Source organism: Salvelinus alpinus, chromosome 24 (genome assembly GCF_045679555.1).
Source record: "Salvelinus alpinus chromosome 24, SLU_Salpinus.1, whole genome shotgun sequence".
Classification (NCBI taxonomy): domain Eukaryota; kingdom Metazoa; phylum Chordata; class Actinopteri; order Salmoniformes; family Salmonidae; genus Salvelinus; species Salvelinus alpinus.
This window is the reverse complement of record NC_092109.1, coordinates 7,572,271-7,594,787: the sequence shown is the minus strand read 5'-3', so window position 1 is coordinate 7,594,787 and position 22,517 is coordinate 7,572,271. Positions and strand designations below refer to the sequence as shown.

The 22,517-nt window shown below is 40.6% G+C and overlaps 1 protein-coding gene across 2 annotated transcripts in view; it reads left to right on the top strand.

Moving 5' to 3' along the window:
- The first annotated feature begins 12,546 nt into the window (after window positions 1-12,546).
- LOC139552064 (collagen alpha-1(V) chain-like) overlaps window positions 12,547-22,517 on the top strand; it is a 134,975-nt gene continuing 125,004 nt past the window's right edge. For both annotated transcript variants that reach the window (XM_071363438.1, XM_071363437.1), the window contains exon 1: window positions 12,547-12,960. In XM_071363438.1, coding sequence (XP_071219539.1) covers window positions 12,861-12,960 — 100 coding nt within the window. In that variant the 5' untranslated portion in view covers window positions 12,547-12,860. The remainder of the gene's footprint in view (window positions 12,961-22,517) is intronic.

Genomic DNA, 22,517 nt, shown 5'->3' with positions numbered 1-22,517 from the left:
AGAGCTGGCTGGTGACAGGATTAATTCTCTGTGAACGATGAAATGCCAGTAAGGCATCAAATTAAGTCCTACTCCTCACCATCACAGTGACAAACAGCTTGTGGAGAAGCATTGATAATTAATGAGATCATTATGTTAATGGTTGGACAACAAGTCGTAGGAAAACCATCCCTCTGGGCTATTGGATTGAACAGACATACACTACATGACGTATATGGACATCTGCTCGTCGAACATCTCATTCCAAAATGATGGGCATTCATATGGAGTTGATCCCTTTGCTGCCATAACAGACTCCACTCTTCTGGGAAGGATTTCCGATCTCGACAAACCATTTCTGTATGGATCTCACTTTGTGCACAGGGGCGTTGTCATGCTGAAACAGGAAAGTTGGAAGCACAGAATCGTCCAGAACATTATTATACGCTGTAGCGTTAAGATTTCCCTTCACTGGAACTATGAGGCCTAGCCCAAACCATTAAAAACTGCCCCAGACCATTATTCCTCCTCCACCAAACGTTACAGTTGGCACTAAGCATTCTGGCAGGTAGCGTTCTGCTAGCATCCGCCAAACCCAGATTCATCCATTAGACTGCCAGATGGTGAAGCGCGATTCATCACTCCAGAGAATTCCTTTCCACTGCTCCAGAGTCCAATAGCGGCGAGCTTTACACCACTCCAGCCGGCACTTGACATTGCGCATGGTAATCTTATCCTTGTGTTGCTCGGCCATCGAAACCCATTTAGTGAAGCTCCCGACAAACAGTTCTTGTGCTGACGTTGCTTCCAGAGGCAGTTTGGAACTCGGTAGTGAGCGTTGCAAACAATGACAGGCAATTTTTGCTTCAGCACTCTGCGGTCCCGTTCTGTGAGCTTGTGTGGCCTACCACTTTACGGCTGAGCCGTTGTTGCTCCTAGACGTTTCCACTTCACAATAACAGCACTTACAGTTGACCGGGGCAGTTCTAGCAAGGCAGAAATTTGACAACCTGACTTGTTGGAAAGGTGGCATCCTATGGCGGTGCCACGTTGAATGTCACTGAGCTCTTCAGTAAAGCCATTCTACTGCCAATGTTTGTCTATGGAGATTGCATGGCCGTGTGTTCGATTTTATACACCTGTCAGCATCAGGTGTGGCTGAAATTGCCAAATACACTATTTTGAAGGTGTGTTCACATACTTTTGTATATACTGTATAGTATATCTCCTAGATATAGGACAGACACTTCAAAACCTTATTCCTTATGATGTATTTTTTGGGCTGTCTTTTTTGCCATTTATGAACGTGTTATTCAATGCATTTCTATGGGCTATGGTAGTAAAGGTCAAATTCAATATTATATTTTTTGGGGATACCTAAAGGGGTATCTTCAAAATCAAATAGCTGAATGATCTATGTTATAACCATCTTAAAATATATCTTTGGCCTCATGGGTGCAATGTTTTTAACATTTTTGTCACGCCCTGGCCTAACCAAAATAGAGAATTAAAGCCTCTCTATGGCCAGGCGGTGACAAAAATGTTAAAAACATTGCACCCATGAGGCCAAAGAGGCTGCTTTTGGTCATTAACTGCAGGAAAGCACTACGAGAATGGTCTCTTCGAAACAATCCTTGCATGTGACTAGGGTGGCCATTCTAGTTTCTTTATTTCTATTTCTTTTTGTTTGGCCGGGTGTGGTTCTCAATCAGAGGCAGCTGTCTATTGTTGTCTCTGATTGAGAACCATACTTAGGTAGTCTTTTTTTCCACCTGTCTTTGTGGGAAGTTGACTTTGTTTAGGGCACATAGCCTTTAGCTTCACGGTTTGTTTTTGTAGTGTTTACTGTTTTGTTCGGCGTCATTTTGATGAATAAAATAAAATGTATGCTCACCACGCTGCACCTTGGTCCTCTTCTTTTCACGGCCGTGACAATTTTTCATAATTTCATAATTAGTAGAGATTACTTACTGTTTCAGGTCAAATAGTTTTGTTGTATTTCAATCTTCTGTGATGTATATAAAGTGTAATATTGGGATGCAACCTCCAAATTGAATAAATGTCAACTCTATTTCTGACATGGTACAGGTGTCTTCTTTTTTTTAAGCCCACAACCATGTGTGTGAGGTTTATACTTTTGTTTCAAAGTAGCTTTGTTTAAAGCTACCAAGAATCCCTCTATGTGACCCTAATTTTGCAGCAAAAGGTTCATGTCAAATAGAACATACCCAGAACGTGGTTACCATGTGGTTCTAAACACAATTCATGGGAACATTGCAAGAACATTCATGTGTCCAGTTTTCTGTGGGTTAGGAGAATATTCCATCAACGTCCCACCAAACATACACAGAACATGGTTGTCATGTTCTCTAAATATTTTTGTGGCACAGAGTCTATATGGATTACTCTACACCCAGCCAGAGACAGTAGCCGCAGCTTCGCCCTTGCAAAAAAAACTGAAACAGATTGGCTAGTGAAACGCACCATCGGTCCTCTGATTGGACCAGCAAACTATCAATCAACACAAGCTGGGTGAGCTAGTGAACAGATTGCTGATTTGCAGTACAGCTATAGGATCGGGTGCAGCACAAACGTAAAATTGAAGGGAGAGTGGATTGCCATAATAAATAAATATGCCGCTTAAAACTTCTTATGGCTGCAATCCCGGTAACGGGATCGATATGACAACAGCCAGTGAAAGTGCAGGGCGCCAAATTAAACAACAGAAATCTCATAATTAAAATTCCTCAAACATACAGTATATCACAAAAGTGAGTACACCCCTCACATTTTTGTAAATATTTGAGTATATCTTTTCATGTGACAACACTGAAGAAATGACACTTTGCTACAATGTCAAGTAGTGAGTGTACAGCTTGTATAACAGTGTACATTTGCTGTCCCCTCAAAATAACTCAACACACAGCCATTAATGTCTAAACCGCTGGCAACAAAAGTGAGTACACCCCTAAGTGAAAATGTCCAAATTGGGCCCAAAGTGTAAATATTTTGTGTGGCCACCATCATTTCCCAGCACTGCCTTAACCCTCTTGGGCATGGAGTTCACCAGAGCTTCCCAGGTTGCCACTGGAGTCCTCTTCCACTCCTCCATGACGACATCACGGAGCTGGTGGATGTTAGAGACCTTGCACTCCTCCACCTTCCGTTTGAGGATGCCCCACAGATGCTCAATAGGGTTTAGGTCTGGAGACATGCTTGGCCAGTCCATCACCTTTACCCTCAGCTTCTTTAGCAAGGCAGTGGTCGTCTTGGAGGTGTGTTTAAAAGCAGGTTGGAGGTGTGTTTAAAAGCACGTAAAAAGCACACCATGGAATAATCTGAGACGGCGCTCAAAAATAACAAAATTTCTCCGCCATGTTGGAGTCAACAGAAATACGAAATTACATCATAAATATTCCCTTACCTTTGATGATCTTCATCAGAATGCACTCCCAGGAATCCCAGGTCCACAATAAATGCTTGATTTGTTCGATAATGTCCGTTATTTATGTCCAATTAGCTACTTTTGTTAGCGCGTTTGGTAAACAATTCCAAAGCGCGTTCCCTAAAAGCTGACGAAATGTCCAAAAGTTCAGTAACAGTCAGTAGAAACATGTCAAACGATGTATTGAATCAATCTTTAGAATGTTGTTAACATAAATCTTGAATAACGTCTCAACCGGAGAATTACATTGACTTCAGATGAGCGATGGAACAGAGCTCCCTGTTATGTGAACGCGCATGGTCAAAGAATGGTCAGGTCATGGCAGACCTGACTAATTCCCCTCTCATTCGCCCCCCCCTTTACAGTAGAGGCATCAGACAAAGTTCTACAGACTGATGGCATCTAGTGGAAGCCATAGGAAGTGCAAACTCATTCATATCTCGCTGTGATTTCAATGGGATCTTGGTTGAAAATCGACCAGCCTCAGAATTTCCACTTCCTGTTTGGATTCTTTCTCAGGTTTTTGCCTGCCATATGAGTTCTGTTATACTCACAGACATAATTCAAACAGTTTTAGAAACTTCAGAGTGTTTTCTATCCAATTCTATTAATACTATGCATATATTAGCAACTATGACTGAGGAGCAGGCTGTTTACTCTGGGCACCTCTGTGCACCTTTCATCCAAGCTACTCAATACTGCCCCTGCAGCCACAAGAAGTTAAAAAAATTATGGTGATCAAGAATATGATTAATTGCTTACTTTGCAAGCTCACCAGCAATGGGGCAACAATTAGTAGCCTACTGCTGTTTTTGTATGTAACAATTGCTTGAATTGGGGCGGCAGGGTAGCATAGTGGTTAGAGCGTTGGACTAGTCACCGAAAGGTTGCAAGTTCAAATCCCCGAGCTGACAAGGTAAAAATCTGTTGTTCTGCCCCTGAACAGGAAGTTAACCCACTGTTCCTAGGCCATCATTGAAAATAAGAATTTGTTCTTAACTGACTTGCCTAGTTAAATAAAGGTAAAATTAACTTATGAAGCTTGCATTTGGATTTGATTAAAATGAAGATTTACTTTGTTTACTTTTTTCTCTAGTTGAAATGTTTGCTGTTGCTTTCACACAATGAAATGCATATGTGGTAAATCTATATTCCATATAATACTACAATAATAACTAGCGTTTCATCATTCCATCCCTGTACCATTTATTGCACACTTAGATGTTTCTGTGTCATGTTTGATAGGCCTGCGATACATTGTCATTTTTTCATTTAGTCAACCATTTCTCACCCTGTTCTGAGTGGGCGCGATGTTTATTGTGCAAATGAACGTTGGCAAGACTCGTAGAGGTAGAAGTTCTATTTATTCAATGTATGGTTTCTGTTGGTCATATTTCCAGGGTTATGTCACCAGAAAAACAGGCAGATTTTCTCCTCCAGTCCAAATCATGAATCAGCTGGCATCATTTTAATGGATATATACAAGGAAATGTCAATTGAAAAAAGGTCAAATGAAACGATGTGCAGTTAGTTTGCAGTCTTTCCAGCTTCAGTTTGAAGTGATTGTGTTGCTGTGTTGTTGGCTAGCTCCTCTGAACAACAGTGTCAGAGAGCCCTTTTTCTATCCCAGGCGAAATCGCGCCTCATTAGCTCGTTGTTATGGATGTATCCAAATAAATGTCACTAGAAAACAGCTTAAACAAATGCAGATACTTTGCTGTTATTCTGGCTTTTTGACATGACTATAAGTTAGCCGTAGTTGCCTAGCTAAACAGACTTAATGATTATTAATGATATTTTAACACCATGCATTCATAGAACAATCATTTATCTTTATCCATTTATTTGAGGCTACCAGACAGCCCTTTTCATTATTTTGTCTTCAACACATTTTTGATTAGCCTATGCCAACACATTTATTTAATAGGCAAGTCAGTTAAGAACAAATTCTTATTTGACAATGACAGCCTTCCCCAGCCAAACCCTCCACTAACCCGGACAACGCTGGGCCAATTGTGCACTGCCCTGGGAGTCCTGATCATGGCCAGTTGGTTTGATCCCATACAGCCTGGGATCAAACCAAGATCTGTAGGGACGCCTCTAGCACGAAGATGCAGTGCCTTAGACCGCTGCACCACTCGGGAGACGCCGAGACATTACATAGGCCAGTGTGTTGAAGCCAAAATAATGAAAAGGGCTGTCTGGTAGCCTAAAAAAAATAGACAAAGATTTGTAGTCGAACAAGTAGTTCCATGTAAAGATATATATTTTTAACTTGACTTGTTCAACCTCTATATATTTGACAAATTTGCTTATACAGAAATTATTCAACATGTCTTCACCCGGGATTTGATCTCACAACCGCTTGGTTCGCGGTACTCCAATCTTCCTGCTACAGTACGTCACCTTGTCCGTGTCAGGTATCAGTTAATCTGACTACTAATGTGCCTTCACCCTGTTGCTTACACCAATCAAGTTGTTTCAGATCTACACAAGTGTCTGGCCCAATAAGCAGATGCCCTAGAGACATCTTGGGACAGTGGTTAGGGTGTTAGTAATTGGTGTTGGTGGCCTAGTTTTGAGACTCTCTAGGGGAGTCACCCTACTCTCACATTCTTAGTAAATCTCAGCTCTGTTAAAAGCTGATTTTTTTGTTTGTTGATCATAGTGATTCAGGAGTGTCATTAAAACAGGTTATTGTGTCCCACCAACATTATACAACTATACAGAAATACCTTACATTTTTGATACAAGTAAATCAAATCAATGCTGAGAAAATAATCAAATGAACTGCCAACGGACACAGACATGGTGGCGTTGCAGGAATGTCTGAATGCTATGAACCAATAGGTTGAGTAGTTCAAATCACATGTGAGGGCATCTTAAATAACAATTGTTGTATAAATTAACAATGTAATCAAGCACTGTGTCAGGGCTGAGTTTGGGAAACCCTACTGTATGTTAAAAGCTCTGTGTGTAAGTATCCCTTACCAACAGACAAAAAGAGTGATTGGTTTACCTTATGGGGGAGAATGTTTCTTTGGTACAATCAGGCGACGTCCTGACAACTGATACACAGAAATATTCTTGCAACGTTCCCATAAAATCTGTCTAGAACATTAATATCTTACGTTCTGAGAACATGGCAACCATGTTCTGTGTATGTTTCGTGGGACGTTGATGGAACATTCTCCTAACCCCCCGAAAAACCGGACACAGGAATGCTCTTGCAACGTTCTCATGAAATGTGTCTAACATGCATATTTGTCTTTCCACTTTCCATTTAGCTAATACTCTCTGATTGATCGTACCTGGAGGACAAGCCTCTGTTTGCCGACCTTTCTTTCCGACACAGCTTTTAGTACTCGAAGTCTAAGACAGTAACCTGCAGCCGTGGGGAGAACGTGAGGAGACAGGTGGGCAGGCTGAGTCATCAGAGACTATGGAGTTCCTTCCCTAATGACAGACAGTGTGTGCATCCCAAATGCCACCCTATTCCCATGGGCCCTGATCAAAAGTAGTACACTACATAGAGAATAGGGTGCCATTTGAGACGTACACAGTGTTTTGTCTTCCTCTGAAGTGTGTATACTTTCCATGATTTTCAGTCTTAACATTTTAGCAGGTTCTTTTTGTTCTCTCCAATTTCCCTAACAGAAAGCGTATGTGTTGAGACACAAGGAAATGGAGGCGCACACAACGGTGGAAAATATGGTGTAATGCCATGGCGTCACGTGCCAAACAAGCTTTAACAATGTCCCATTAACACCAACCAACATGTGTCTGCAGATACGTTCTGTCTATAAAAGCAATGGCTGCCTTGCTTGCTTATTTTCCAAAATAATGGAATTTTTATTTAACCTTTATTTAGCAGTCATGCTGAGACTACGTTCTCTTTTGCAGATGAGTCCTGCATGAATACATCAATAAACACCAATTACACTATACATATCTATACTGAACAAAAATATAAACCCATGAGCTGAAATAAATGATCCCAGAATTTTTCCATAAACACAAAAAGCTTATTTCTCTCAAATTTTGTGCACAAATTTGTTTATATCCCTGTTAGTGATCATTTCTCCGTTGCCAAGATAATCCATTCACCTGACAGGTGTGGCATATCAAGAAGCTGATTAAACATCATGATCATTACGCAGGTGAACCTTGTGCTGGGGACAATAAATGGCCACTCTAAAATGTGCAGTTTTGTCACACAAGACAATTCCACAGATGTCTCAAGTTTTGAGGGAGCATGCAATTGGCATGCTGACAGCAGGAATGTCCACCAGAGCTGCTGCCAGAAAATGGAATGTTCATTTTTCTACCATAAGTCACCGCCAACAACGTTTTAGAGAATTTGGCAGTACATCCAACCGGCTTCATAACCGCAGACCATGTGTAACCATGCCAACACAGAACCTCCACATCCGGCTTCTTCACCTGCAGGATTGTCTGAGACCAGCCCCCAAAACCACTGATGCAACTGAGGAGGATTTCTGTCTATAATAAAGCCATTGTGTGGGGATAAACTCTGCATCCCAAGTGGGTGGGCCTATGCCCTCCCAGGCCCACCCATGGCTACACCATTGCCGAGTCATGGGTTAGGGTCTAAGTAATTTATCTCAATTGACTGATTTCTTTTTGGTTCTGGGTATACCCTTTGCAGAGGGTTTTATCTAGAACATTCTATGTAGGGTTCTTTAAAGAAACCCCTGTATATGGTTCTACCTAGAACCCTCTATGAAGGGTTCTACAAATAACCATTTTATAATCTAAAGGTTCTTACTAGAACCATCTAAGGGTTCTATGGAGAACCCTTTTATCTTTGGATGGTTCTTCCTAGAACCCTCTATGAAGGGTTCCACCGGCCTTATTAGCCTTAAAAATTATATGATATATGCCAATACATTACATATATCATGAGGCCTTTCTTTGAGGGCCTTTCTTTGGTGTTAGGAATCTCATGGTTTACAGACCACATCTGGCCTGCAAGTCACATTATGCTGGCTTGCAAAGTGATTTGTAAATCCTATTGGAATCCAGACAAAGTTGGAATATCCAACAAGTGGAATTGTTAGTCACCCGTAACCTGTATCCAGAATGACTGCCAGAGTATGGAAGATTTAGTACTGAGACTCAGCAGTGGAAAAAGTACTTAATTTTCATACTTGAGTAAAAGTAAAGATATCTTAATAGAAAATGACTCAAGTAAAAGTGAAAGTCACCCAGTAAAATACTACTTGAGTAAAAGTCTAAAACGTATTGTTTTAAATATACTTAAGTATCAAAAGTAAATATAATTGATAAAATATACTTAAGTATCAAAAGTAAAAGTAAAAGTACAAATCATTTCAACTTCCTTACATTAAGCAAATCAGACTGCACATTATTTTTTATTTTATTTAAATTGACAGATACCCAGAGCACGCTCCAACACTCAAACATAATTTACAAACTAAGCATTTGTGTTTAGTGAGTCTGCCAGATCAGAGGCAGTAGGGATGACCAGGGATGTTCTCATGATAAGTGTGTGAATTGGAATATTTTCCTGTCAAAATGTAACGAGTAATTTTGGGTGTCAGGGAAAATGTATGGAGTAAAAGTACATAATTTTCTTTAGGAATGTAGTGAAGTAAAAGTAAAAGTTGCTAACAATATAAATAGTAAAGTAAAGATTCACAAAACATTTACTGAAGTATTACTTTAAAGTATTTTTACTTAAGTACTTTACACTTCTTCTGAGACTACCTGAATCATCTAAACTGGAACAACCATCTCAGTAACTGACGCAATAAATCCAACAGACTGGATTAATTTAGAAAACGGTATGTTATTTATCTTTGTGTAGCATAAAATGTATCAACCAATCAATGTAAAGGCAAAAACAGAGATATTAAAGTAAAAAACAATTCTGTAAATCTCCCTGCAATAGAGCATGATGGGAAATATTGTATATGGTTCTATGTAGAACCCTTCTTGCCTTCCAAAAAATCTTTCTTGCCTTCCAAAGAATCATCAAAGAACCCTTTCTTCCAAAAAGGGTTCTTCTGATCAAAACGGTTCTTGGTAGAACCCTATCCCTCCGCAAAGAAACCTTTTGGAACCCTTTTTTCGAAGAGTGTAGGATCCTGTGTGTGTGTGTGTGTGTGTGTGTGTGTGTGTGTGTGTGTGTGTGTGTGTGTGTGTGTGTGTGTGTGTGTGTGTGTGTGTGTGTGTGTGTGTGTGTGTGTGTGTGTGTGTGTGTGCGCGTGTGCTTTTGCTGCTGTGTTTGAATTCCCCCGTTCTGGCCTTTTGAGGAGCCACAGCATCAGTTGAGTTCTGTGAGTCAGCCCCCATCACACCACTGTTTAGGAATGTTTTGACTCGTATGATGGGACAATTATAGGGTGACAGAAGATGATTAAACATCGGTACAGTAGAAGACAACCCAACTGTGTTTGTATGAGGCCATTTGGTGTCTTGAAGTTGGGAATTAGAAGCTTGAAAATGCAACCTGTTTCCCACCTCTCTTTAGAGATCATGAAGCAGTGCATATTGTAGCATTATATTGTCACGCTCAAATGTGAGATTCCCATCATCCACTGAATCAGTCGAGATAAAGTATTACCCTATCTGTAATATAAACAGTCAGCAGTCAGTTAGCTGATCCACCGGGCCCGGCTACAACTTACCCATACTGTACTAAATGTCTGATTGGCAGTCAGCTGACCATAAGAATGATGGACGGACCAGAGTACTCTGGCTCTCACATCCAGCCTGGGAACAGCCAAGTAGCCAGGGAGATGTGACTGGGTTGGTAGGCAACAGCCAAACAGGAGGGATGGGATGGGAACCAGATAGTGTTAGGAGGAGTCATCTGGGACCAGCCAGAGATCTGCACCTCAATCAAAGCTTCAAAGCAAGGGGAAATTCCCTATACTTTTTTGAGTGTGGGGGAGAGAGTGGGAGACAGGGGGGGAGGGGGAATAGAGAGAGAGAGACACAGAGAGACACAGAGAGAGAGACACAGAGAGAGATAATGAGATAAAGAATCTAACAAGTAGAATAAACCTCTTCAGAATGGCATGGCTCACAATTTTTTATTTTTTATTCTCGGTAATACCAATCACCCCACTGAAGACATTCTTTAAAAAAGTATACTCGGCCATAACAGTCTTTATATGGGCAAATAAAAGTTTTGGAAGTTTTACATCTTCCAAAATCTGAGGGGGGTTTCAACCTTCCAGGCTTGGAATTGTATCAACTCGCCACCCGGGGCTTTTACTTGCGACATAATAGTTAAATGCACTAAAGAGGAACAATGTGTACATATTTAAGATACGCATGCTCATCGCAGAATCTTTTCACGTGTCTATTTTCAAAGGATAAATCTAAGAACAGTACCTGCTTCATAGTTAAGAACACTATACCAATGTGGAAGAAAAATAAACTAATTCTACAAGAACTAATATCATTCCCGAAAAACACCCTATGGAACAATCCTTGTATAGCTCTTCAGAATTCACAAAATTGGTTCACATGGAAAACTAAAGGCATAGAAACGTTAATGACTTGGTCATTTAAAGTAAACTAAAAGTAATACATTTACTTCCATGACAGAATTAAAAAGAAATTTTTGATTTTTTTTGTTTTTTTTGGCCAATGTACAGTAGATATGTTCAAATATATGCAACTTAAAAGCTTCATTTCACAAAAGGTCCATTTGTAATCTTTTGGACACCAGAATAATCTGGAGGGAATCCTATTTGGAATCCTAAAGGATGTTCATATCTTTTCTGACTACTCCCCCTGCCCCTTAGCGACCCAGATCCACACCCCTTAGCCCTCCCTACTCCTGGTCCCGCACAGTAGCACTCCGGCCTCAGTCCAGACCGCCTGGATCCTCTCAGCCATTTTCACCACCCCATTCCCCACATGGATTACAATGAGATTGCAATGCTTATCCTCCATGTTGTGTGTTTAATCTAAAAAAAATACATCTGTGAGCATCTTTTAGAGGCCGTTTCATGGGAGACCGCCCCCCTACTGGACCAGCCATATGACACCTTGTGCAAAAGGCCAACACATTCCAGGCATTCTCTGAAAGTGTACACACACAACACATCTCACTTGAAGAGTTGTCACCTGGATGTACACTGATTTGGAAGATATGATGCAAATGTGAAAATGACACTTTGGTTGTTGAGAGATTTTTCCACATTTGTTCGAATTCAAGTAGTGTGATTTGCCAAAATGAAAGCCAATGAAATTCATACAAGTAACAATGAAAAATTATACCTTCTCTTCTTCCTAAATTATTATCAGGACAAACTTTTTGGGGGGAAATCAGTCAACACTCAAGCTACAACTACGTCAATGAATGCTACGTCACATTATTACATGTTAACTATATTTTGTAGATGAGTGTACAGTAATAGTAAGAGAGTAGTGTTATTGTAAAACGTGTTACCGAATTTAGATGTTATTGTGTTCTAAATATATGAGTCCCATTCCACGAGCTGAAGATCTATGCCAGTGTCAATGGATCAGCACCTCACCGACCCTGCGCGCTCCAGTTGTCATGCGTGTCAGAGGGACAGCTGAGGCAGGTGCATATCAGTCTTATAATTTACAGCTCATTTTGGAGGATACCTGCAACCCGTATGTATTTGCAGTAGCCTAGGTCTGCTGTTCGATACAGTTTATAACTTCACAGTGTGTCCAAAAGCCTAATTCTCTTTGTTATAATTCAAATTATTAGAATTGCTTCACATTAGCTGTAACGGGGAAAAAAATTATGTATCCTATTGAATATGAAAACAACATTGATCTGTTCTTGTCCAAAACGTTTTTGTATCTCCCGCTTTAACGCCCCTTCTTAAAATTGGCAGATTTTTTTGGGAAGGGAATCTATGATTACAATGTTAGGTCTATCCCTGAGTCCAGATTGTAGCCACGGTTTGAAGCAGAAAGTTCAGCGCACGGAGAGAGGGCGTAAAACCTTCACAAAACGTTCCTCTAATTCCACAGCCAATGGCAAGGCCCGATCTATAAATATAGCCTTCTGATTTGCTTTCCTGTCCTGTTCCTAGCCTGACTGACAGCCTGCAGGAAATATTTTTTCCCTCCGTCTTTAGTTCCAAGGGCTCCAGTGAGATTGAGAGGGGGCAACACTTCTGATCAGAGGCTCAACAGCGCAGGGTAGTTTCTTCAGAGGAGCGAAGAGGAGTGGAGAGGAAGAGTGCGCGAGAGAGGGTTCCCCATCCTTCACAGAAACTGGAGGAATCCACACTCTAACACTAATGGCTGCTTGAGAAAATAATAATTTCCCCCCTCTCTCTTTCTCTGGGACCTTTGGCTACTAGTTCTCTCCTAATCAGAAATTGTCACAAGTATTCTTTTCAGTTGCTCTTGAAAAATTAATCCGCCTTTGCCGTGGACGTCACTGGCGACCATGGATACCCATATAAGATGGAAAGTAAAACCGAGGATAAAGGACGCGCAAATCACTTTAGCAATAATTCTACTTTTTGTCACATCGCAAGCCAGTTCAGGTAAGATCACTTTCGAACACCGCAGCCTGAATTTTTGCAGGGTATTGCTTCTTAGCACTTTTTGTCCCGTCGTCTGTTTTAGACAGTGAAATGTTCTCATGTGCAACAAGTGCCTATCATACCCGTGTGTCCCGGTTGTACGCCTCTCTAAAAAAAAAACGTGCTTTAGTTGTCTGGTTTCTGGAATGTGGTCCACATTATTGGTGTCATAAACTGAAATGACCGGGGGCCCGGTGAAGGATTTGAAATGGCACTGGTGCTTGTTCGCATACTTTGTCCTGCATAGTTCTCTCCAGTTTGTTGTCAAAGTTGATCGATTTGTTAAGACCCGATGCATAGAGGACTTGCAGCGCCAACGAGAACTTATTTTCCATGAACTTGTGCCAAAAGTTTTCTCTCTCATCCATTCAGATGAATTTCGCTGCCTCCAGCGATGGATTTGTTCACTCTGAAAGATGGGGTCCCCCTGCGACATCTATAGCGCTACTTCTGAGGCACATAGTTTTTTGCATACATTATTCGTGTCTTTAAAACTTTATTGTGTTGGGCGCCCATAGGCTACACGTTGCCATGGGGATTGTAGGCCTACTTTATAGATATATAGAGTATACATTTTATTCCCTGCCTAGTGTTGAGTTGATCAACCTGGGAAACAATGCTCTGTATTACTTTGTATGGCATGATATCATCTTTCTTTTTTAGGCCTACTTAATTGCATTTTATGTAGCATAACTGCAAAAAAACATTATGCAGCTTTTGTGGATATGATATCAGAAAGATAGCAATTGCCTTCGTTTTCATATATGGCAACGTTTTGGCTTAAGTTGGTGTTTTAAACTTGATGACAAGCACATCCAACACTGTCCTCCAGATTCCCACATGAAACAGTAAGTCAAAGGGGTATTTCTTTAATGAGAAACAGAATGGAGCTCAGCTCTCACGAGAGGGCGTGCCCGTCCATCGTCTGAAGTAGCAGGGCGGAGCCTACACTTGGCATCACATTTGGGGCATGGATGCGCGTGGACTTTTTCTGACGCACCTCATAACCTCTATAAACAGTGCAATGTCTCTGTGAAATCTTCAAGGTTATTAAAAAAAAGAAGAATATCCCATAAATATTTGTCTGGCAATCCTCCAGCATTCCAGCTGTCTGTTTTATGTGCCCTGTGATGACAAAACAAGGTTATTTATGATCACCTGTAACCTAAACTTTATAAAAAATTGTGTGCCCGTGGACCTATATTGTTATGCAATCATGCTGTTTTACCCTACTTTTCAACACCCTTATTAGAATGTCAAATCCCTTTTGGAAATGAGTTGAATGAGTTAGGACTGAATGGGTTGCATGACAGCCTCATTGGTTTCGGTTTTTGGGTTCGTCAATGGTTATTTGGACATTTGCTTATCAGGATTAGGCAAAGGCGGTACTTAAACCACTTCACCTTGAGTGATTTGTAGGGGGGGAGCTCTGGCTGAGAGTTTTCGTTATGCGAGGGTGGAGACTTCTTTTTTTGCCGGACCTCTCAATTTCTAACAGGGACGAATACAGAAGTTAATCACGCAGCTGACCAAATTACGCAAGATTTTACTTCTGGGCTAACAGAGATTACATGTAGCTAGGTGAAGGAGGGGGGTTCGAGCCATGGACAGGAGAAATGGGGCGGGGGTATGAGTCAGGCCAAGGCCCAGTGGCCTGGCCTACATATATTCTTAGCTCACTGGACTGCCTGGCATGGTAGGTGGCCTCAGCCTGAATGGTGCTACAGTGGAGCTCTCAGTCAGTCAACCAGCTGGGTCAACCAGCCAGCCAGCCAGTCAGTCAGCCAGCCAAAAGGTTGTTAGATAAACAAATAGCCTGGTCTGATCTCTCTACATACCTCAAAGGACAAGGCAGAAAAAACACACATCTGAGCTGAAGATGTGGAGAGCTGGAGTGGATTATATTAAATTCCCTATTTGACTGGAATTGGATAACCTAATTTGATTTCCAGTCAACCTAAGTTGCATGGACGTGCACAGACATGTCAGAGTGGTGTGCTAATGATGGAAACAAATTCATATTCATATGAATGCAGACTGATTGTTGATTATTCCCTTTTGGGTTACACAAGGGGTTGGCCATGAACTTTTTCCCTGTAAAAGAAATGGCCAGGTCAATCTCTCGAAAAAGAGGTCTTCTGTTTCCAAATCAACCTGGTAAATGAATGGTAAAAAAAAATCCAAGGGCTGTGGTCTTGTCATTGGTTATATGTGATTCGCCGAACCATACCCAGTTCCTAGCAATTATTTATGTATACACTAAATGACTGACAGGAGGCGCTGTTCTGAAGCTACCACACCTCCATCATTCTAGAAACCATTTAGGAAACTCTATACATGCATTTACTAATGTCTACATTTGTTTTTGCCAAGTTTATTCTATTCCAGACACCTTAATGCATACCTTTAAATTATATTATGTAAGCTAAACATACAAATAAATAAAAATATATAAATTTTTTCCCTTAAAGTATAGTTTTTAGAAAGTACAAATTTTACTGTCCCCACTTCAACAATAAATACTTAAATACATGTAATTTTGTCCTTGAAACATTTAAATGAAATACTTTAGAATTCCATTCATTCCAATGGAGTACTGCTTTTCTGAGGAGTGCCAATATGGCCTCTCAATGGCCAAAACATAGCATCAACATTACAGGGTTCATATACATCATTAGTTCCGAGTCATGTCAGAATAGCTCCAGATGACATGGAGAGTTGGACTGGAGTTTTACTAGGATTATAGGGCGTTGGACAGAACTCACTATGAAGCTGCTGGCTGCTGGCTTTAATCAACTCTTAAAGATCAACAGAAGAAAACAACCAGAGTTAAAAGATTGCCTGTGATGCTGCAACACTTCCTGAAACCAGTACACATGCAAGTATGAGTGCAAGTATGAGTAAAAGTATGAGTGCAAGTATGAGTGAAGTTTTTATAACTCGGTATTGGCTAGCAAGAGCCTTATTTCATTGCTATTGTTGCCAATGTCAACCTAAGCATTTTTTTTATACAAAAATGTAACCATCAATCATGAAAATATATATTTTACAGGGAATAAGCAGAATACATATTCTAGCTAGATTATCAAGAATAACATTTAAACTGAAACATACAACAGCTGTTGAATTCCAGCAGGTTACCTGATTAACAGGTTACATTGCAAAAAAAATACCCCTGTATCAAGATCAGACAGGTCTTGATTAGGGTTGCACATTTTGGGGAATATTCAGAGGTGGAAACTTTCCGTGGGAATAAACCAGAATATATGGGAATTAACGGGAATAAATAGGAATTAATGGAAATATATGAAAATGAATACAATTTAAATGTAGATGTTTTTTGCATTGGATATATTTGCCATATCATAAAGACACAGAAACATACAGTGCCTGGCAAAAGTATTCACCCCCTTGGTGTTTTTCCTATTTTGTTGCATTACAACCTGTAATTTAAATCGATTTTTATTTGGATTTCATGTAATGGACATACACAAAATAGTTCAAATTGGTGAAGTGAAATGAAAAAAAATCAAAAAAATCAAAAACTGAAAAGTGGTGCTTACATATGTATTCACCCCATTTGCTATGAAGCCCCTAAATTAGATCTGGTGCAACCAATTACCTTCAGAAGTCACATAGTTAGTTAAATATAGTCCACCTGTGTGCAATCTAAGTGTCACATGATCTGTCACATGATCTCAGTATATATGCACCTATTCTGAAAGGCCCCAGAGTCTGCAACACCACTAAGCAAGGGTCACCACCAAGCAATCGGCACCATGAAGACCAAGGAGCTCTCCATACAGGCCAGGGACAAAGTTGTGGAGAAGTACAGATCAGGGTTGGCTTATAAAAAAATATACCCAAAACTTTGAACATCCCACAGAGCACCATTAAATCCATTATAAAAAAAATGGAAAGAATATGGCACCACAACAAACCTGCCAAGAGAGGGCCGCCCACCAAAACTCATGGACCAGGCAAGGAGGGCATTAATCAAAGAAGCAACAAAGAGACCAAATATAACCTGAAGGAGCTGCAAAGCTCCACAGCGGAGATTGGAGTATATGTCCATAGGACCACTTTAAGCCATACACTCCACAGAGCTGGGCTTTACTTAAGAGTTGCCTAAAAAAAATAAGTAAACATGTTTGGTGTTCGCCAAAAGGCATGTGGGAGACTCCACAAACATATGGAAGAAAGTACTCTGGTCAGATGAGACTAAAATTGAGCTTTTTGACCACCAAGGAAAACACTGTGTCTGGCGCAAACCCAACACCTCTCATCACCCCGAGAGCACCATCCTGATGCTGCCACCACCATGCTGTGGGGATATTTTTCATTGGCAGGGACTAGGAAACTAGTCAGAATTGAAGGAATGATGGATGGTGCTAAATACAGGGAAATTCTTGAGAGAAACCTGTTTCAGTCTTCCAGGGATTTTATACTGGGACGGAGATTCACCTTCCAGCAGGACAATGACCCTAAGTATACTGCTAAAGCAACACTTGAGTGGTTTAAGAGGAAACATTTAAATGGAATGGCCTAGTCAAAGCCCAGACCTCAATCCAATTGATAATCTGTGGTATGACTTAAATATTGCTGTACACCAGCAGAACCCATCCAACTTGAAGGAGCTGTAGCAGTTTTGCCTTGAAGATGGGCAAAAGTCCCAGTGGCTAGATGTGCCTAAAGAGACATACCCCAAGAGACTTGCAGCTGTAATTGCTGCAAAAGGTGGCTGAACAAAGTATTGACTTTGGGGGGTGAATAGTTATGCACACTTAATTTTTCAATTCTTTTGTCTTATTTCTTGTTTGTTTCACAATAAAAAATATTTTGCGTCTTCAAAGTGGTAGGCATGTTGTGTAAATCAAATGATACAACCCCCCCCAAAATCTATTTTTATTCCAGGTTGTAAGACAACAAAATCCACCAGGTGGCTGATGAGATATGTTGGCACAACTGCCATATTGCCTTTCCATCCCAAAGCCATGGCTTGGAAGTGTACTTCGCCAGACTGCCAAGAACCTTGCCCTCATCCAGGCCAAGTTGGCGAGACACGGTAGTGATGACACCATAGGCCTTGTTGATCTCTGCACCAGACAGGATGCTCTTGCCAGCATACTTGGGGTCCGCTGCGGCATGTATGGGCTTCAGGCAGAAGTCTTCACGCTTTTTGATGTATTTCAGAACTGCAGTTTTCTCTGCTTGAAGCAACAGTGAAGTGGGCAGGGCAGTACGGATTTCTTCTCTTACATCTGCAAGCAGAGTCTGAACATCAGACAGGATGGCATTGTCTCCCTCAATCTGTGCAATGGCTACTGCTGTTGGTTTCAGGAGTTTTAGGCTGCTTACCACTCTCTCCCAAAATACATAATCCAGGAGGATCCTCTTGATGAGGTTGTCCATATCGGCAGATTGTGATATGGCCATTTCTTGGAGAGACTCCATCCCCTCCAGGAGACTGTCAAACATGTTGACAACACCACCCTAACGGGTGTTGCTGGGCATCTTCAATGTGGTGCTCTTATTCTTCTCACTTTGTTTGGTGAGGTAGATTGCTAATATAACTTGATGACCCTTCACATACCTAACCATTTCCTTGGCTCTCTTGTAGAGTGTATCCATTGTTTTCAGTGCCATGATGTCCTTGAGAAGCAGATTCAATGCATGAGCAGCACACCCAATGGTTGTGATGTGAGGGTAGGACCAAGCAGCCTTCATTTTCACCCTATTGTCTATCACCAGTGCAAATACCTTCTGTGATCCAAGGTCATTGATGACTGCCTTCAGCTCATCTGCAATGTAGAGACCGGTGTGTCTGTTGTCCCATGTGTCTGTGCTCTTTTAGAATACTGGTTGAGGGGTGGAGATGATGTAGTTAACTATTCCTTGCCCACAAACATTTGACTACCCATCAGAGATGATTGCAATACAGTCTGCTTTCTCGATGATTTGCTTTGACCGTCACTTGAACTCTGTTGAACTTTGCATCCAGCAAATGAGTAGATAAAACATGTCTGGTTGGAGGGGTGTATGCTGGGCGAAGAACATTCAGAAATCTCTTCTAATACACGCTGCCTGTGAGCATCAGAGGTGAACCAGTTGCATACACAGCTCGAGCAAGACCTTCATCAGCATTTCTCTGACTACGTTCCTCCACTGAGTCAAAAAACGTCTGATTCCAGGAAGACCATGAGCTGTTGCTATCGATAAGGTGTCTGATTCATAATTTTCACCTCGAATAGAAGTAGAGGGACTTTTGTCAGAGGTTGCTTGTTGTGAGCACTGAGGGAACTTTATGCACTTGGCCAGATGATTCTGCATCTTTGTTGCATTCTTCACATCTGATTTGGCACGGTATTTGCAAATGTACACAGCTTTTCCTTCTACATTGGCTGCAGTGAAATGTCTCCACACATCAGATAGTGCCCGTGGCGTTTCCCTGTAAAGATTTGTAAAAAATGTGTAAAAAAACGACACACAATTCCATCTACAGATAAATAGTTAAGCAGTTAGATTAAACAACTCCTTTGTAAGATAAATGTTTTAAAATGAAACATGTATGGAAACAGGTGAATTAACACTCCTCAGTTAGCAGGCTCAAGCAAGTGAAAACCCACATGGTAGCAAAAACTAACTAGCAGAAATTGTTAACAAGTTAGAAATGATTTAAACACACTTTGCTGTAGACTACTATTTACTAGTAAACAAAAAATCATGTATGTCAAGTAAAATATATTCAGCCCACCCAGTATCAAATCAAAACTTACCAGAAAGCATGTAGTCCTTAGCTCAGACAGTGTAGTAGTGTGGGCTCAATAGCATCTCATTAGTGTGCAAGATCTTGAGAATCAGCTGTACATGTGATGGAAGAGTGCATTGCACATGCGATGGAAGAATGCACTGTGCATGCAGAGGGTTGCAATTCCATTGAATTGGGGATAGTAATTTACTGGAAAGTTTCCGACCCTTTGCAACCCTAGACTTGACAGACATTCCAACACATCTCCATGCACTCTAAAAAATGAATAGATCCACTGCATCAGATCAGAAGACTGGAGGTGTGGTTTAGTAGGGTGTGGTGTTCAAATAGTTATTTTTGGCCACTGGTGAGGGTAAATGTCATTCTGGTTAATCTGTTCTGTTGTATTGTCAACCATGTTATGGTTGACCACTGATACTTTTGTAGCTTCAATAAGTCTTAAGCAAGAGTTTGAGTTCCCAAAATTAAGATAGTTACCGCTTTATAGTATTTAAATTATAATGTTGTACATTTGTTCTTAACTGACTTGCCTAGTTGCCTAGCCTAAATAAAGGTTACACACACACACACACCACACTGACCAAAAAGTTATTTTGTTGGCATTTACTTATGTCCCCATTACCAGTAAAACATAATCAAACCCCATTTCTTTCACTTACTTGCTGTGCTGTTTCGTTGTTCAGTTGTTTCATTCTCAATCAGGACCTGAATATGACTGCGCGTCACATAATAATTTAACGCGTTCATAATTTAACGTAGTTATTAGACATTGATTAAACTATCACTCGAATTTCATATGTCACAATAATTCATCGGTACGTATGCTATGATACTGGTAAAGTAAAACATGCCAAAAAAATCTAGCTAGCTCATGGATGCAAACAATGTTCTTCCCCAAAAACATAGCAAAACGACGAAATCTATGTGTCATCATCTACAATAACCCTAATTTATAAGACAGTTCTTATTTGATTAATGGTGGTCGAACCCATCTATGTGAAGCTAGACACAATAAGGATTAGCCACAATAGTGGACTTTGCGTTTAGCTTTCAAAACAAAAGTGTGGCATAATTCTACTATTTGTATTCATTTGCATCACTGTCAATTACATACTTTTATTTTGAAGGCAAACTCCAAATTCCACTATTGTGCCTAATCCTTATTGTGGCTGCTTATAACGTTAGCTTTGGGCAACAGGGTTAAGTAGCTGGCTAGCTATTTCTTTTCATGAGCTGAAGTTCAATTTCAATAGGCGAACAACAAGTGGCAACCTAGCTAATACTTACAAGGATTCATAAATCATTGCTAAGAATAATGAAAATGACTGCAGTTTGTACTGGTCATTTTTTTCAGGCATGTTGTATTGGTGCTAGCTTGGTACCAAGCTAAACTAACTACCCCAGAAGTTACGGTCGAACAAATTATGCTTTATTACCAACACGGCATTGTAAACACATCGTTTGTGGCCCGTGTTTGCTTGTTTACAGACTTTTTTTGTACAGCTTTGACAGTGCTACAGTATCTTTTTTGACACGAAAAGACCCAAAAGGCGTTCCATAGTATGTATGTAATGAAGCTAAAAGCAGTGACTAATAGCAGTTAACTAGCTAGCAACAACCCTAAATTCCTGCTACACACAAACTAGCTAGCTACCTTTAAAATATTTTTATTCATCCCTGCTAGTAAGTTGATGTTAGCTAACGTTAGCTACATCTGGAGCTAGCCAAAAGTTAGCTGGCGAGTTAGCTAGCTCTCTTCATTCAGCTCGATAGCAAATAATTGAAATGTACAGCAAACATTAGATGTTCAGACATTAGACCTACTGTACACTCTTAGAAAAAAGGGTTCCAAAAGGGTTTTATTTGCGGAGGGATAGGCTTCTAAAAATAAACGTTTTGATCTGAAGAACCCTTTTTAGAAGACAAGGGTTCTTTGTAAGGCAAAGGGTTCAACCTAGAACCTTTAACACCCTAATAACAATTTTTAGATGGCAAGTAGTATTCTTTGGATGGTAAGAAGAGTTCTACATTGAACCATATATAATATTTCCCAGCCTGCTGTATTCACAGGGCGATTTTCAGAATTGTTTGTTTTACTGTGGTATCTGTGTTTTGGCATGTACATTGATTGGTCGATTCGTTTTATGCCACAGAAAGATAAATAACATACCGTTTTCTAAACGAATCCAATCTGTTGGATTCATTGCACCCGTTACTGACGTGATTGTTCCAGTTTAGATGATCGAGGTAGTCTCAGTATTTCCTACTTTGGCTGTCATTCTGAATGCAGGTTGCGGGTGATCAACAATTCCGCTTGTTGGATAAGCCTAACTCTGTCTGGATTACTTGGAGTGATTACTGTAAACTGTCAGATGTAGTGTGTCAGGATGTATCCAAGGACCTGGATTCATTGCGTTAAACAGTGTATCAGAATCTGACATAAAGTCGGACACATTTCTAGCGGATACTTTCGAAACCCCACTATTCAGGTCCGGAACGTTTGATGTCAAGATGAAATGACACTGTAAGACACACTTTGATATAGATCATTTTAGGCGGTGTTAGGGTACATGAGAAAATGGTCAGCTTTGATTTACAACTTGTGAGAGCTGTGTCGTATCAGAGCAGACACACATTATAGTTAGCTGGTAACTCAAACTAATGAGTCCAGGTTCTCCAGGGGGTTCAGCAGTAAAGAACACATAATCATGACCTTAACCAGATAACGCCTCTATATTCCCAGGGAAGG